This window comes from Ipomoea triloba, chromosome 3, assembly GCF_003576645.1.
Source record: "Ipomoea triloba cultivar NCNSP0323 chromosome 3, ASM357664v1".
NCBI classification, from domain to species: Eukaryota; Viridiplantae; Streptophyta; class Magnoliopsida; order Solanales; family Convolvulaceae; genus Ipomoea; species Ipomoea triloba.
The window spans coordinates 8,618,386-8,634,135 of NC_044918.1; the positions used below are offsets into that span (position 1 = coordinate 8,618,386).

Genomic DNA, 15,750 nt, shown 5'->3' on the forward strand with positions numbered 1-15,750 from the left:
GATATTGTTTTTGTATAGATTACAATATTCAAGTCACCTCAACTGAAATTAACTCAAATTAAAAATATTTTTTAAAATAATAAAAAAGAGTCAATTCCAGCAATGGTCCTCCGACTATGTTGATTTTTCAAAATTAGTCCCCGACTTTTAATTTGAACAATTTAAGTCCCTTGACTTTCAAATTCTTTCCAATGTTGGTTCTTTCGTCAAATTTTGGTTAAGTTGAGGTCAATTGAAGGGGTAAAATTGTCCGTTCACCTGTATAGTGTATTATTACTCGTATTTTTCCTGTCCTATACGCTATATATATGAATATAATCTCAGTCGAATAGACTTTGACAGAGATTATATGGCTTCAATTGAGACTTCGATTGAGATTATATTCATATATACAACGTATAGGATAGAAGAAATACGAGTAATAATACACTAAATAGGTGAATGGACAATTTTATCCATTCATTTGACCTCAACTTAAACAAAAATTGATGAAAGGACCAACATTGGAAAGAATTTGAAAGTCAAGGGACTTAAATTGTTCAAATTAAAAGTCAGAGACTAATTTTGAAAAATCAACATAGTCGGAGAAAATTCTAATTAAAAGTGTTTAAAATGTTTATTAAAAGTTAATAAAAGCACACACCCCAAAACACGCCCTTAACTATTCGATACATTTGTTTTCGTTCTCAAACCCTCCTCATCACACGAAGGAACCTTGGGTAAAACCCCGAGCTCTGGAATTATACACACTAATCATCTGTGTTGCTGCTTGCTAGCAGATGGGTAACAATAAGCAGAGGCGATTCAAGAACCATCGCGGCCAAACCAGCCGCAGCCATCAACCTCTTTATCCGCCCAGGTACCTAAATTCGCCAACCTCGCAGGTTTCATTAATTCTAAGTGCTATGTTTTTTGATTGAATAGGAATTGACTTCTGGAAAATGGTCTTAACATGTGCTGGTTTTTTTTTTTTTTTGGTTGTTTTCCTAGTAATGAGGAGTCACTACCCGTTGATTTAGGTATGTCAGAACTTAACCAATTATACATGTATGCAAGATGTTTGAGTGAATGCCCCCAAAGAAAAGTAATCACGTTTTATACTTGCTGACAGGTGAAGAGGAGGATAAAGAACGCCCTAGTGTTCAGCTTGCTATGTGGGTATGCTACCTATGCTGTGTTTAGGGAAACGTGGTATTCTTATAAAGTGTTTTTGAGTCCATATGCATTGTTCTTTTAAACTGAATTCCAAGGCAAACCAGCCTGTTTTATGCCTATATCCATTCATCTGTGCAGTTTAACCATTAAGTTTATAGGCTGTCTTGATTTCGCCTATTACCTGACTGGTTCACATTGTAATATCATCTGTGGGCTGCATGGTAGTTGTATCTTGGATTATTACTGTCACATTACTAGTCTTTCTGCCCTTAGAAAGTTTGAACATTTCGTACCAAATATTCAACACTATGTTTCCAGTTGATGTTTCCGTGAGTAAGAGCAACATTAGCTCATTTTTCAGGTACTTAAATTCATGCATAATTTCTTTTAGCAACAAAATGGGAATCATTCCCAATTGAGCTGGTTGAAAATTATTTTTACTTGACAAACAACTACTGCTTATTAGATATATATATAAGAATATATTGCATGCATACATTTGATTCTTGATTTAATTTGGTGTATTTATTGGTTTAGGATTTTGGTCAATGTGATGCAAAAAGATGCACTGGACGCAAGCTTGCAAGATTTGGTTTTTTGAAAGCAAGTATCTTTCTCTATTTTGTTACATTGATGTTAAATATTTCAAAGACTTATATTTCAAGAAATGCAAAAAAATTTCCCTGGAACTGTGTAGTGTTGATCATTATAATTATATTTAGTCTGAGTATTATGCCTACACTTACATCTCATAAACATTCATAGATTAAAGTGTACCTTTATTTTTATTTATCTTTTTGCAGGAATTGCGTGTTAACAGTGGTTTTGGTGGCATTGCTTTAAGGTAGTAATTGAATTTTAGCTTCCTGACTTGAATAGTCCTCTAACATATCTCACATTTTATAAATGATTGCTTATAGACATGGTGGGATTTTTGAGATGGAAAATTTGTATGTCTTTCGGAAGAAAAATACTTTAGATGTAACCCAACACTTTCTGGTCCTGTATTTAAAGCAAAGCACATTCATGGCACACATTGCATAGTTGAACGCAGGTCTTTGCCTCTCAGTCTGCAAGCCATATTTGCTGTAATTGATTGTGATGCCCCCAGCCCCCTACTATATCTGTTGATTTACTTTTTTTTTTTCTTCGGTTTCCCTTTAATCCCAACTCCAAATTGCACATGTTATGCATCTTTAAGTCAATTTGGCAGTGTATCCATGTGGTTAGGGTGCTTGTTTTCCTTTGACTGTTATAACAATATAACATTATTTTCTGTTTGATTGGATTGATTCAATTGTTGTTGGTGTTATGTTACCAGTCCTGCTGGATCACATTGCATCTCCAGAGAAGATCATGCATTAATTGAACGGAAGGGATTAGCTGTTGTGGATTGTTCATGGGCACGCTTGGATGATGTACCTTTTGCAAAGCTACGTTGTGCTGCTCCTCGTCTTTGTATGAACTTAGATTAATATGCTTCCTCTCTTAAATCTTAACCTGACTTCACCTAATGATCTTCAGTATACTTTTTTGTGTTGTTTCTTGTCTATTTTCTTTCCAATTGCTTTCTCAAAGTACAAGTTTCCCATTTTTGGAGTTGTAAATATTATTAATGTATAATGTAACTAGGATTCAGTTTTACATGTCCTTCACATGTTTATTAACTTTATGATCCCTATGAGAATTGCAGTGCCATGGTTGGTAGCAGCAAATCCAGTAAATTATGGTCGACCTTGTGAACTATCTTGTGTTGAGGCATTAGCTGCTGGTTTAATTATCTGGTAGGCATATACATTTCCCTTTTTTAGTTATTGTGAAAATTCTATTCAATTTCTCTGCTGCTTTATACAAGATATAATCAACAGTGTTGGATCACATTTTTGAAGAATATGCTCTATATTTAGCCAATGCACTTTTATTTTGTTGCCAATAAAACTATGACAAGGGAATATTAGTAAATTATATGGTGGATAATTTGTAAGCACCATATTCTATCTGGCAAGTTCTGTACTTAGTTCAGAAATAAAGCTCTCAAAATTGGATTTTATGCCTGATATTCTACAGTTTTTGCATTTAATGCCATGCTTCCTGGTTGCTGATTTCTTTGTCCTAACCTATATGAATTAAAGGTTTGGCTAAAGCTTTAGGTTATCTCCTGGAGCATTTCATGATCATTTCTTGATTTTTGTTAATGTGTGTTGCAGTGGTGAAGAGGAAAGTGCACATTTATTGCTGAACAAGTTCAAATGGGGTCATGCTTTCTTATCCCTCAACAGGTGCATTATGCTTTGTTTCAGGGCTTTTGTTCGTATAAAACTTTTTCTACCTCTTTGGATGTAGCAGACAGTAGTATAGTTGTCCACCTTTTTCAATTAATTAGTAATGAGGCAATTAAACAGTTAAGGATAAAGCAGGCTGAGAAATTTATAGTTTTCCAGCTTACCACATGTATGATCAATCTTTCCTCTACATACCTGGTGTGCTTGTTATGCCATATTTTGCTGAACTCCACCTAGAGGAAAAGATACAGAAGTGTTAGTTTAAGACTTGTTATTGCTATTTCTCTGTTTTATTATTATTATTTTTTTAATTTATATATACAATACACAATTATATTCAGCCAATCAGTCCCCAACAGGTACCCCCTCAAAGTAAAAGGAGGACTAGTCTCAATTTTAAGAGACAATGATATGAATCATTTTAAAGACTATTGTCAAATTTGATAATTGCAGAGAACTTTTGAAGGCATACTCTGAATGTAAGACCAGTGCAGAAATTATTTCAGCTCAAAATGAATGGCTCTCCAGGCAAAGACCGGTTCCACAAACTCTTACACAACCACAAGGTAATGGTCCAGTATACTTTCACTTGGATAGTAATTCTTGTTAAGTCTTTTAGCAGAGTACTCCGAATGAACTAAAGAGGCCGGCTAGAGTGCATGGTCCCTCTCAAATGTAAGAGCATATGACACGAATCCTTTATATTTTTCTCTTTCAGGAGAGAATGCTGAATCTCATAATGATGATGAAAATTCTTCTAATGAGTCTGACGATGGACTTCCACCGCTCGAAAAGAATATGAATCATTTGAACTTTGTGGATAGTGATGAAGAGAGCGAATAAGATGCCATTCCTCTGTCACCTGACAACACCATAGAGAGTTTTTGCAAAGACTAAAGATGCTGTAGTACACAATAAGCCCCTTGTCACCCTGTAACATTGCTGATACTTGAGAGTCCTAATTTTACAGTTTGTATATTGATTATGTGAAAACGTGATGTCACATTGCATGTAGTTTTTAATGGGTAGCTCAGAGGATATGTGTGCATTTGTTAGTTTATAATTGCAAGATAACAAAATAATTTGGACCTAATGTATTGATACCGGAGATGGAGAATGCCTCCTAATTCGCGGCCATGCCTAAAAGTTTTTCACTAAATATCAACCCTTATTTTTACAAATACAATGGTCAAATGATTTATTGAACTGGGTCTATCATCTATTCATATATTAATTAGTATAGTAAGTATTCATATATTAATTAGTATAGTAAGTTTATAAAAAAGTTATACAATAAAATTTAAGATAATCTATAATTTCACAAATTGCAAACTAACTTTTTACACTTTTCAACTTGCAGTTGTAGATGGAGCAATTTTTTTTCGAATGTGACTTCTTTTTTAGCACCGTATGAAGTTTTCCCTTTTCTTTTTTCTCAAATTAATTTTTTCTATGCGCCATGCATAAATATAGATGGTCAATATTAACATTTTAGTTATATTGAAATATTAAAACTATTCTTGATAATTTGGGTAATAATTATTGTAAATTTTTTCTTTTCCTTTTGAAAAGGAATGATACAATGCTATTAACGATACAATGCCAAAGACTTTGTGGTCTAGTGGCATCTGGTGTCCCGATTAACACTCCCATATGGATGATGGGAGTGGGTTCGAACAAAAGTTGAGGTTGTCCGACTCTAAGATTGTGTTGTTAAAGTAAATATTTTAAAGGAAAATTGTATTTTTCGTCGCTAAGTTATATGATAATTGTAGAATTCGTTTCTCAGTGTTGATTATATATGTTCACTTTTCGTCCATATGTTATCATTGGTGTTGCCTTTTTGTACTTTTGTGCTCACTTTTCGTCCTTAAGTTATACTAAAATTTTAAATTCCGTCCATAATGTTTTATTAGTAAAGAGATGAAAACTGCAACGTCAATGATAACTTAGGAAAGAAAAGTGAGTATGACCAACACTTAGGAAAGAATTCTTCAATTATCTTATAACTTAGCGACGAAAAGTGCAAATTTCTCATATTTTAAATATGGTAAATGATTAAATATAATTATGGTAACATTTAATATACACTAAATAAAGTTTAATGGTGTAAGATAATTTTGTTTGATAAAAATGATAGTGCAAAATTTGCAGCGCAATGTACAACTGAATAAACATAAAAATACATACACAATCATGAATAATAACATTGGTTCACACTTATAATTTTTTTTAAAATTTAAATTTTAGATATTTATATTATTTTATAATTATAATAATAATTATTATTATTATAATTATTATTATTTAAACAATTTTTATAAATTTAATAATTATATTTTAGGAGATAACTAAATAATCCTCATTAATTAAAATTTAAATGAAATCAAATTTATTTATTATATTACTACAATATATAATGTCTACCTATATTATTATTACAAATTTGAAAATATAAGAAAATATATGATGCATATATATGCTTGGTAATAATAATGGGAAAAGATAATGGAAGTTATAACGATATGAAGTATTTTTGTCCAATAAATTGTATAGTACAACTCTTATACCACCATGTATGAAAAAAAAAAAAAAAGTAACAGAAAAACGAACATAAATGAAGGGTACCAACCCTCATTCACTCTTATAATGCACCTATTGCGCGATTAATTTAATGCCCAACACAAATAATAAAATAATTAAATACTTAGTACAATTTTTAAATATTAATAATTAATAGAAAATAAAAATAATTATTTTCAATATAATCAAAATTATTATTTTCAACTTTTAATAAAAGTAATACTAAAGATAAGTATTGCTTTAGATAGTTATAAACAAGAATAAAAATAATGTCATAATAATTTTCATATGAAAATAAATTAAGTTTTCTTAATTTGATATTTATGAGTCGGTAAAACTTAACTTATATTTTGTTAAAAATAACATGATTATAATAGATTTACTGATGTTTTCAAATAGAGTTAATTCCACCAGAGGTCCACTGTCTTTGGTGGCAATTTCAAATTTAGTCCCAGGCTATCGTTTTTGCCATTTAACATTCCAGACTATTATTTTTTAGACACTTTTAGTCCTTCTCATGACTTTTTCTATTTTTAGTAGGGCATTTTTGTCTCTTCATATTTTTCTTTTGTTATTTTTTCAGTTTCAACCAGTCTAATTAGTTTAGAACTTTACTAAAAACAGGTTGAAAAATATGATTACTAAAAATAAGAGTTTATCTAAAGTCCTAAACCAATTAAACTGGTTGAAATTGGAAAAAATAACAAAAAAAAAAATGAAAAGACAAAAATATCCTTACTAAAAATAGGAAAAGTAATGAGAAGGACTCAAAGTGTCCAAAAAATAATAGTCTGGGATGTTAAATGGAAAAAATGATAATTCCGGATTAAATTTGGAATTTCCACAAAAGACATTGGACCTCTTGTGGAATTAACTCTTTTCAAATACAGAGTAATAATTAAATGAGCAAATACCAATTTTAGTCCCACAAGTATTAGTAAAATGACAATTTTGGTTCACATGTTTAATTTCTACCAATTTTCATCCACGACTATTGTTTTAGTACAAATTTTCGTCCACGACTATTATTTTTAGTGCCAAAATTCATCTGCCGGCACCCATCTGTTTAAAGCATGTCGAAATCTAAAAATTTTAAAGATATTTTCGTCTTTTTCAAATTAAAATCTCAATTTGAGCATAAATAAAAAGATTTAAGCCCTAAGATCGATCACAATTCATAGTTTTCCTCCTCAAATTAAGGTAAGAAGAGGAGAAGAATTACAAATTGTGATCAATCTTAAGGCTTAAATCCATTTATTCATGTTCAAATTGGGACATTAAGTTGACCGACATTAAGACAAAAATACACTTAACAATTTTAAATTTTGGCACATTTTAAAGGGATGGGTGACCGACGCGATAAATTTTGGCACTAAAACAATAGTCGTGGATGAAAATTGGTACTAAAACAATAGTTGTGGATGAAAATTGGTAGAAATTAAATGTGGACCAAAATTGTCATTTTACTAATACTCGTGGGACCAAAATTGGTAGTTGCTCTAATTAAATTGTAACATATGAATTCATAAGTTTTTCTTATGAATATAATTGAGGCCTCAATTATTGTTATATGTAAACTATTCAACTTGAGGTAATTAAAATTTGTGCAACAACAAATAATGTTTGATTTAACTAAATAGATTTACATGCACACCTGACTTGTCATGTTATATTCGAGGTTTGAACTCGTTACACGTTTGCTCCATGGACTCATTCTCTAGCTTCTACCACCTTATGGACTCCATTTAGGTGTTATCAAGAAGCACACCCTCTGAACCATTTCCCGTTCGTCTGTTAGGTTGATGCAGCGCAACCTAGTCACTACATAACACTTCCTCATCATGGGGCGGTTCTACTATCAAAATAAGGACAATTCATTGCGGCGTAAGCTAGATCAGTGGAACACTCGACTAACATATATATGGCTGAAGTCATGGTATGTAGAGGGCTCTCCCGTGACTTAGAGTATGAGGCCTTTCCACTATATTACTCCAGTCGGATTGTGCTAGCGCTGTTATAGCTAGCCCTCTCTAGAAGAAGCAATGACCTTTCATATACTAGTTATATAATCAAGGTCCTTACTTCTGCCGGAGAGTATGAATTGTTTTCAGAATGAATTTTAACATTTATGAATCCTGTTTGGCACATTTTCATAATATGGGCAAAATAAATGAGATGTCATGACTTGCAATGTATGATATATGAAAATGGGCAATATATGCATATGAAGACAATCTGACAGATAAAAAATTGCATTATATTCTAGACAAGAGAGCAATGTTATTGATAATCAAAGAAGAATCAAGTCTTGATGTGCACACAGAAGGCAAGTTGCAATGACCAAACTAAAGACATTCTAGGATTAATATAGCTTCAATATACTGCTAAGCACATAGTAGAACACTATTACCCTAGAAGCAATAGGTAGCAACATTTATATCAAACCAAACTATCAAGATATCAAAAAGGATTACCATGAGACATATCAATCAACAAATTAAAGGTAATCAAAGAAGAATCAAGTCTTGGTGTTCACACAGAAGGCAAGTTGCAATGACCAAACTAAAGACATTCTAGGATTAATATAGCTTCAATATACTGCTAAGCACATTGTAGAACACTATTACCCTAGAAGCAATAGGTAACAACATCTATATCAAACCAAACCATCAAGATATCAAAAAGAATTACCATGAGACATATCAATCAACAAATTAAAGGTGTTTAAAGGTACATAATCAGAACCTGACTTTGAAGAAGAATCACCAAGTGGTTGGCTAGAATTTTCAGTATGCAACTCCGGGGTCATTTACATGTGTCTCGATAAGTAGTTTACGATATACTTTGAACACAACCTTATCGTGTTCAAACAATTCATGATCTTTTGTTTGAAATCCATGAAAAATAAGCAAATTGTAGATCGATCAAGTTAGAAAAAAATCAGCTTTTCCCTGCACCCTCCCTTCCCATTCCTGGTAACCATAATTTGGTAAAAACATAATTGCCCCAAATTGAACTCCACACCATGCTCAATCATGAACAACATCATAACCATGGATCTTTTCACATATCTCTGCTACTTTGAGGGCATATAATTTTTTTATGGCAATTTTGTGAAGAAGACATATGAAGCTGTCAATTTTGCTGTCATCACAGTGTCTTTGGATTGTCACCATAAACTTGCCTGGCTAGTTAATCCAGCTGCAATTGTATCTATGTCTTCTTGAAATTCATCGTCATTTTCATTTGAGCGAAAAAAGTCATTAATCACTTTGGGATTAAAATCAAATAAATCACCATGAACAATCACTTTTCTATTATCAATCAGTTTAGGAACTAAATTTGCATAAACTTCATAGACTACATATTTGGGCAGTTGAGTAATCTCCATGATTTCCTCCTCATTATTGTTAGCCCGGGTTTGAGCTTTACCAATATTCGCCTATGTAGATTGCCTATGCAAATTTTCCTCAATTTTTTTTCCAAATTTACAATTTCTTCCAAGGATTTCTTTCTTGAAGCATGTTTATTCGACTGTTAATTCAATTGAGAAGTAGCGTGAATTGCGGAAGACTTAGCTAAAGTAGAAGACTATAAAATTGTAAAAGACTAGTTATGTAGGTTCATGTTGTTTTTAGAAGAAGAAATATCTTAATTTCTCTCTTTCTCTCACTATTCTTTCTCTCTACTGCAATTGTTCTTCTGTTTCTTTACTAAACTACTAATGGCGTTACAATTGGTATTAGAGCTTTGCTCCATTGCATGGATGTGCATGTAAGCAAGCTTGAAGCTACGGTGGCTAAATTAGGTGCTCAAATGGAGCTGCGATCCCAAGCGACATAGGAAATGATAGAGAAGCGATGGAACATGGTTGGTGGCATTGTGTGTCGAACTTGTGGGGACGCTGGCGTTCCTCCTCTGTCATGGGTTTCATCCGTCTGTTGCAACATATTCTCTCATATACCAATAGTCTAGATAGCGCCAAGAAACTTGCCATTCAAGAAGTCATATGCCCAAGCTGCTAGTTCTAAGTCTTCATCGATAGTTAGTTCCGAAGTTAGCCGAGAGACTCAAGGACTAATAATCAAGAGTCAAGCATGGAGCTTAGGAATGCAATCACCTGAACCTATGTCAATTGTGCGGCGTATGATCCAAAGGCTTGAAACAGCCCCTACCGTCTCGAGGAAGGCTACTTGCGCTACAAGTCCACCCTCTTCGAAAGGAGCGACTGATGGCGGGAACCTAACAACCCCAAAAGGAGCGGTTGATAGCGAGAATCTAACATCCTCGAAAGGAGGGCTAAAGCGGGAATCCAACATCCTCGAAAGGAGCAACTGGTAGTGAGAACCCAACATCCCTGAAATGAACGGTGGATAGCAGGAATCCAACATCTCCAATATCCTCGAAAGGTAACGCTAGCAGTGGAGGCTCATCTCCAAGAGATTTGACGTCCTCGACGTTGAGGGCTATGCCGGAATGGACTCGCATTTATACTGTCATGCTCGCCATGGAAACGAATGCAGCTTCGATGGAGGAGCAAATAACAAGCATCACCAAAGCTCTTTATTGTGAAACATGTTGCTAGGCAGTACCTAAAGTCGTCATATGTCGATCTTGCTCGCGATAGAGGTTGGGTAATTGTTACCCATAAAAAGTAAAGGAACAATGTTAGTCGTGTTAGACCATTAAAGAAGATGATAAAGCAATGGGTAGAGAAGTGGTCGCTAAGAAGCCATGTCCTTAACTCAAAGACGAAAAGACATCTCAACAAGCTGCGAACCCCAATTACTCTAGCTCAATGTATGCCAAAAGGGTTCTATTTGCATATAACCAACATTGCTAAGAATTGTTTAAACACCAATGAGGAAAATGTTGAAGTGGAAGAATGTTCATTTCCCATGATAGAGGGACATGATGAAGTCCAAGCTCACAAAGCCACATCTTACACCACCGAGATAATCTTCAAAGATGAAGATCTATTGCTTAGAGGTACACCACACAATCGGCTATTATTCGTGGAGGGTTATGCCCACGAGCAAAAGCTTAAAAGAATTCTAATTGATCAAGGGTCAGATGTGAACATTCTATCACTCCAAGCTATGAAAGAACTTGGCATCTCTACTAATGAGCTCTCTCAAAGCTGCCTAATGATTCAAGGGTTTAATTATGGTTGGCAAACGGCCCTAAGTGTTATTAGACTTGATCAAAGGGTTGGAACATTAAACTCAAGTAACATGTGTCATTCTATAGATGCAAGGATGTCTTACAACTTGTTGTTAGGTCGACCTTGGATACATGAGAATGGAGTTGTCCCGTCATCATGGCACCAATGCTTTATGTTTGAGAAGGGCAGTGTGATTGAAAAAGTGGTCGTAGATGAAAGTTCATTCACTGAAACAGAGTCGTACTTTGCAGATACAAATTGCTTGGAAAGGAAAATCAAGATAATGAAGATCAAATGTTGCCCATCAAACACACTGATGGCTTCGACCCTAACGCGTATAAACTTCTAGCCAAAGCTGGCTACAATCCCAAGGAGCCGCAGAAGTTGGGGAAGTTCATCCTAGATGCTGGTGGTAAAGGCAAATCAAACTAGTAGAAACGACACGCATGTAAATGATTAGGCTATGCCCCTTTCTAAATTGGTGCAGATTGTTATAAATAGTGCCACAAGTAATTAAATCACCTCTATTGATGTGCAAGAATACGACATGAGGCAACATTCTTTAATAAGATCATCGAGATAAAACCACGATGGTAAGCCTTTATAGGCTTGGGTCAAATCCGAAACTTGCTAAGAGAAGTCGATTCATTACAGACTTGGAGCTACTCAAGTTTTAAAAGAACAAACCAATGCCCCTATTGAGATAGAGCCTTCAAAAAGGCTTAGGAACGAGGTTCCCTCTCGTATTATATGGCAAGTTGATATCCATGTTTCATGCGATGAATTCTTGAAGGCTTAGTCAAAGACCATTGTATGCACCCACATGTAAGGAAGAAATGAAGAAAACCTTGATTCAAGATGAGGTGGCATCTTCATTCCATGTTACTTTATGTGACGAGATCTCGGTTGCGGGAGGCACGTACAAATTGGTTGATGAAAATGGTGTGCGAGTTGGCTCTATTAATGGGAAGTTCTTAAAGATCTATCATCCTTAAGCAAATGGGATTACTTGATGATTGACTTATCCACCAAAATGCAGCAAGTGGCTAAATTGCTAAGGCATCCTACTTTGTCTATGGGTGGGCCCAAATCATGGACGCTCCTGACCCACATGAGTTTAAACTGTGTACGGTAAACTCCTAGCATGCATGAGTTTAAATTGTGAATGACCTTATCTATTCAAATGGTCCTTTGAACTATGTTTGACTTGATCTCCTTTGTAGGAGTACGTAGGCAGCTTAGAAATACTTTCTTTTCTAAGTTCAGTCATAATTCAAGTAAATTCTTTCGTGTTAATTCATTTCAAGATCACCTATTATTCATTGAAGCTTAATAATTTCTTTTCATGTTATGATTAAAGTAAATTCTTTTGTGTCAGTTCCTTTTAAAGTGACTCATTCGAGTTTAAAGTTAGCCATTTTTATTCATATTTAAGTTCAGTAACTTCCCTTCAAATCCACTTCTGCACTTGTGATCAAAGAAAATTGTTTAGAAGTCTAGTTAAATCAAAAGTGAATTCAATTCATATCTCAGTTTCAAAATAAATACCATCCATACTAATTCCAAAAAAAAAAGAACAAAAAATGCAACAACTAGACATCGAATCAAGAGCAATCGAAAATTCATTAAGTATTCCTTGTATGTTTCTAGCTCTTTCTTGATTGAAGACAGTTTGTCTTCATCTTCCTCTGTCAACATGGGGTTGTCTTGAATACATGTAACTATTTTCTCAACAGTGGTCACATCATCTTGTGATGCGTTATGTCGTCCTTGAGCCTTAGCCACAAGATCTTGGAGTTCCGGCTTCTAGGCATGAAACTTCATCAACTTCTCCTTTGAATCCTTTATTACCGTCTCAGCTTCCTTTATTGCTTTCTCCAGGAGAGTTTCTTCCTTATCAGAATCTTCGAGAATTTTCTGTTGGTCAAGCAAAAGTGTTTGAATTTTAGAGTGTTCTTGTTGAGCTTCCCTAAGAACATTTCACGCTAGGCATAGCTCTTCAACTTGAGTTTCAATTCGCATTGCATTTGAATCTTGAGCTTTCTTAAAGAACTCGAAAACTCTTTGCTCCAACGTCTACAAGTCTACTCTTTCTCATTTCATTTGTTGGAATTGTCTTTCAACACTTCTTTTGAAAGAAGATATGTTTTCGATTGGAGCCTTCCTTAGCTTCTCACAGATATTGCTCCAAATACCTGTGATAAAAACCGTATATCTTGAGAGAAAGGATTCTATGCTATGGAAGATAGAGACTTGAGATGGGTTTGGTTGTGCTCCTTCATGAGGCGTGTTTGAGGGCGGTGTTGCTCGATGAGACGCTACCTTTGGGTCAAGGAAATTAAAATCTCTGCTATTCTGCCTTTCACTTGTCTAAGGACGTTGATTCAAGGATTGGGCATCATTGTTGATATGTAGCTCAACGGGATCTTGTAAAAAGAACATATACGTTAACAAGGCCAAAAGTTTAACAACGTATGGAAGGGGAAAGTTTCTTGGCCTTGTTCAATGGTCTCCCTTTAGGTTGTTTCTAGTGACGATCTTCATCACTAGGGACATCCTCATCGGAGCTTCGCTGCCTCACTTGTTCCTCCCTCTTCTTTTGAGTTGCTTGTCTTGATGTTTGACCATGGGAAGATGTAGCCCCTTGTGCTGGTGCTTTGCCTTTTCTCAAGGCAATCAATTGCTATCCTTTCTCTTGAGTTCATCCTCCGTCAGTGGGTATGTTTAGGTTTCCATTAATGGTTATGTCTAAGACATGATTTTCAAGCAGGTTCGCATGCACGTCGCTCAACCAAGCTTTGTATGTATCTGAGTAATGTTTCTTTGAAGTCGTCGGGTTCACGGGAAATGTTGCCTTGGATTGGGAGTTGATGGTCATATTGATAGTGGAGTCGAAATACTTCAGCGAGCGAGGCATGGTGTTTTTCGACTTCCAACAAGCCGATGGCACGAGCTTGGTAAAATCCAAATTAACGACTGAAGCGATGAGGCATGTAGGGCTTAGCCATACATTGAGATCCTTGACGCAGAATGAGGAAACATGGGTGTAAACCTTTGAAGTAGTCAAAGTCCTCCTCATTCCTTCTTTTGTTGTCACAAAAAATGAAGTCTTTGTCATTCTTGTGAGATGTGGAGAGCCAAAAAGTGCACTCACCTTTGAAGATCTTCTATGGGCATCCATTTTGCTATAATACCTTGCGCCGCCTTTTCCTGAAAGGGTAACCATCTATGGACACGATGACATGAAGCCGAGAGTCTCAAAGTGGGTTTGAAAGTAGGTCGATAGCCATCCATATACATAATGGATAGTGAAAGTAGCTCATATCTGACTAGGGGACGGAGAATCCGAAAGTGAGTTGAGAGCAGAGTAAATGCTAGAAAGGATTGGAGCTTCAAGGCATACCTTATTCCCTCTAGCCATTGTGCATGCCATCTTGAAGGTCTCGGGGCGAATGATCCTCATTGGTGTGCCCGGTAGCATGAACATACAAACCCAACAAGCCAGGAATGCAGCTAAGTAAATTTCCTCTTCAAGACTTTGGGAAAATATAATGCCAGTTTAACGAAGGACGCTTTGCTCACATTTGACCATTTGATGGAGGCCTCAAGTATCCTGCTTGGGGTGTGGGTGGACTTTGGACAAGATTTCTTCCTTTCCTTTTGGACTAGAGGGGTTTCGTACTTTTGAGTCCTCCTACACCATAATTTGATTCACCGAGATGCTCGAACATGGGTGTTGCTCTTTCTTGTTGACTCAAATGGTAAAACACCTCGAATAAGTACGCACAACACCTGTTTGACTCCTCTGTCAACTCCATAGCACTTGGGATACATTCGTCGTAAACGTCGCTAGATAGTGGTAGCCCTCCAAGTATGTGCAAGTCCCAAAGCGATATGGTTAGCTCACTAGATGAGGTAGTCAGGGTGTTGATAATTGGACATCATACCATTGCAAAAAGCTTGAACGATGCTAGCAGCGTTGCGGTCATATGTGAACAATGTCGCGTATACAACATCATATATCATGCCTCTTTTTAAAGTCTTCCCGAAGTTGTTAGCCCACTCCTAATATTCTTTTGCATAGGTGAATTCATTGTCAAAGTTTATATCCTTGCCCCAAGAGATTTCAGCATTGAGTATGCAGCTCCCTAGCGTAAGAAGTGTGTCTTTAGAAGGTCTGTGCCGCATCCTTGGTTGCAAGGTCAACACTTTGGATGGTAGAAGATCATACTCGGGAGTCCAATTGATTTCACAATATGACACCACAAGTATCGGTGGTGGATGTTGTACTAGAGGCAGATGAATTGCCAACGTGATCTTTTTTTTTTTTTTTTTTTGAAAACCCAACGTGACCTTATTATTACTCCTATTGCTATTTGCTAGATATCATCAAGTTCCTTAACCCATGAAATTGTTGATCTTGAAAGTGCACCATTATGATTCGAAGGTTACTGCAAAAAATAGTAATAATAATAATAATAATAATAATAATAATAATAATAATAATAATAATTAATAATATTATTATTATTTTAAAAGGAAAATGTTATTATTATTATTATTATT

The 15,750-nt window shown here is 35.2% G+C and overlaps 1 protein-coding gene across 1 annotated transcript; it reads left to right on the top strand.

Annotated features, from left to right (window-relative positions):
• The first annotated feature begins 665 nt into the window (after nt 1–665).
• Nucleotides 666–4,497, top strand: LOC116012104 (ribosome biogenesis protein TSR3 homolog). Its single transcript, XM_031251572.1, has 10 exons — nt 666–859; nt 991–1,019; nt 1,112–1,158; nt 1,693–1,758; nt 1,959–1,999; nt 2,477–2,613; nt 2,849–2,939; nt 3,363–3,434; nt 3,891–4,003; nt 4,156–4,497. The coding sequence occupies exons 1-10, from the start codon at nt 780–782 to the stop codon at nt 4,278–4,280; spliced, it is 801 nt and encodes a 266-aa protein (XP_031107432.1). The 5' UTR covers nt 666–779; the 3' UTR covers nt 4,281–4,497.
• The last annotated feature ends 11,253 nt before the right edge of the window (nt 4,498–15,750 follow it).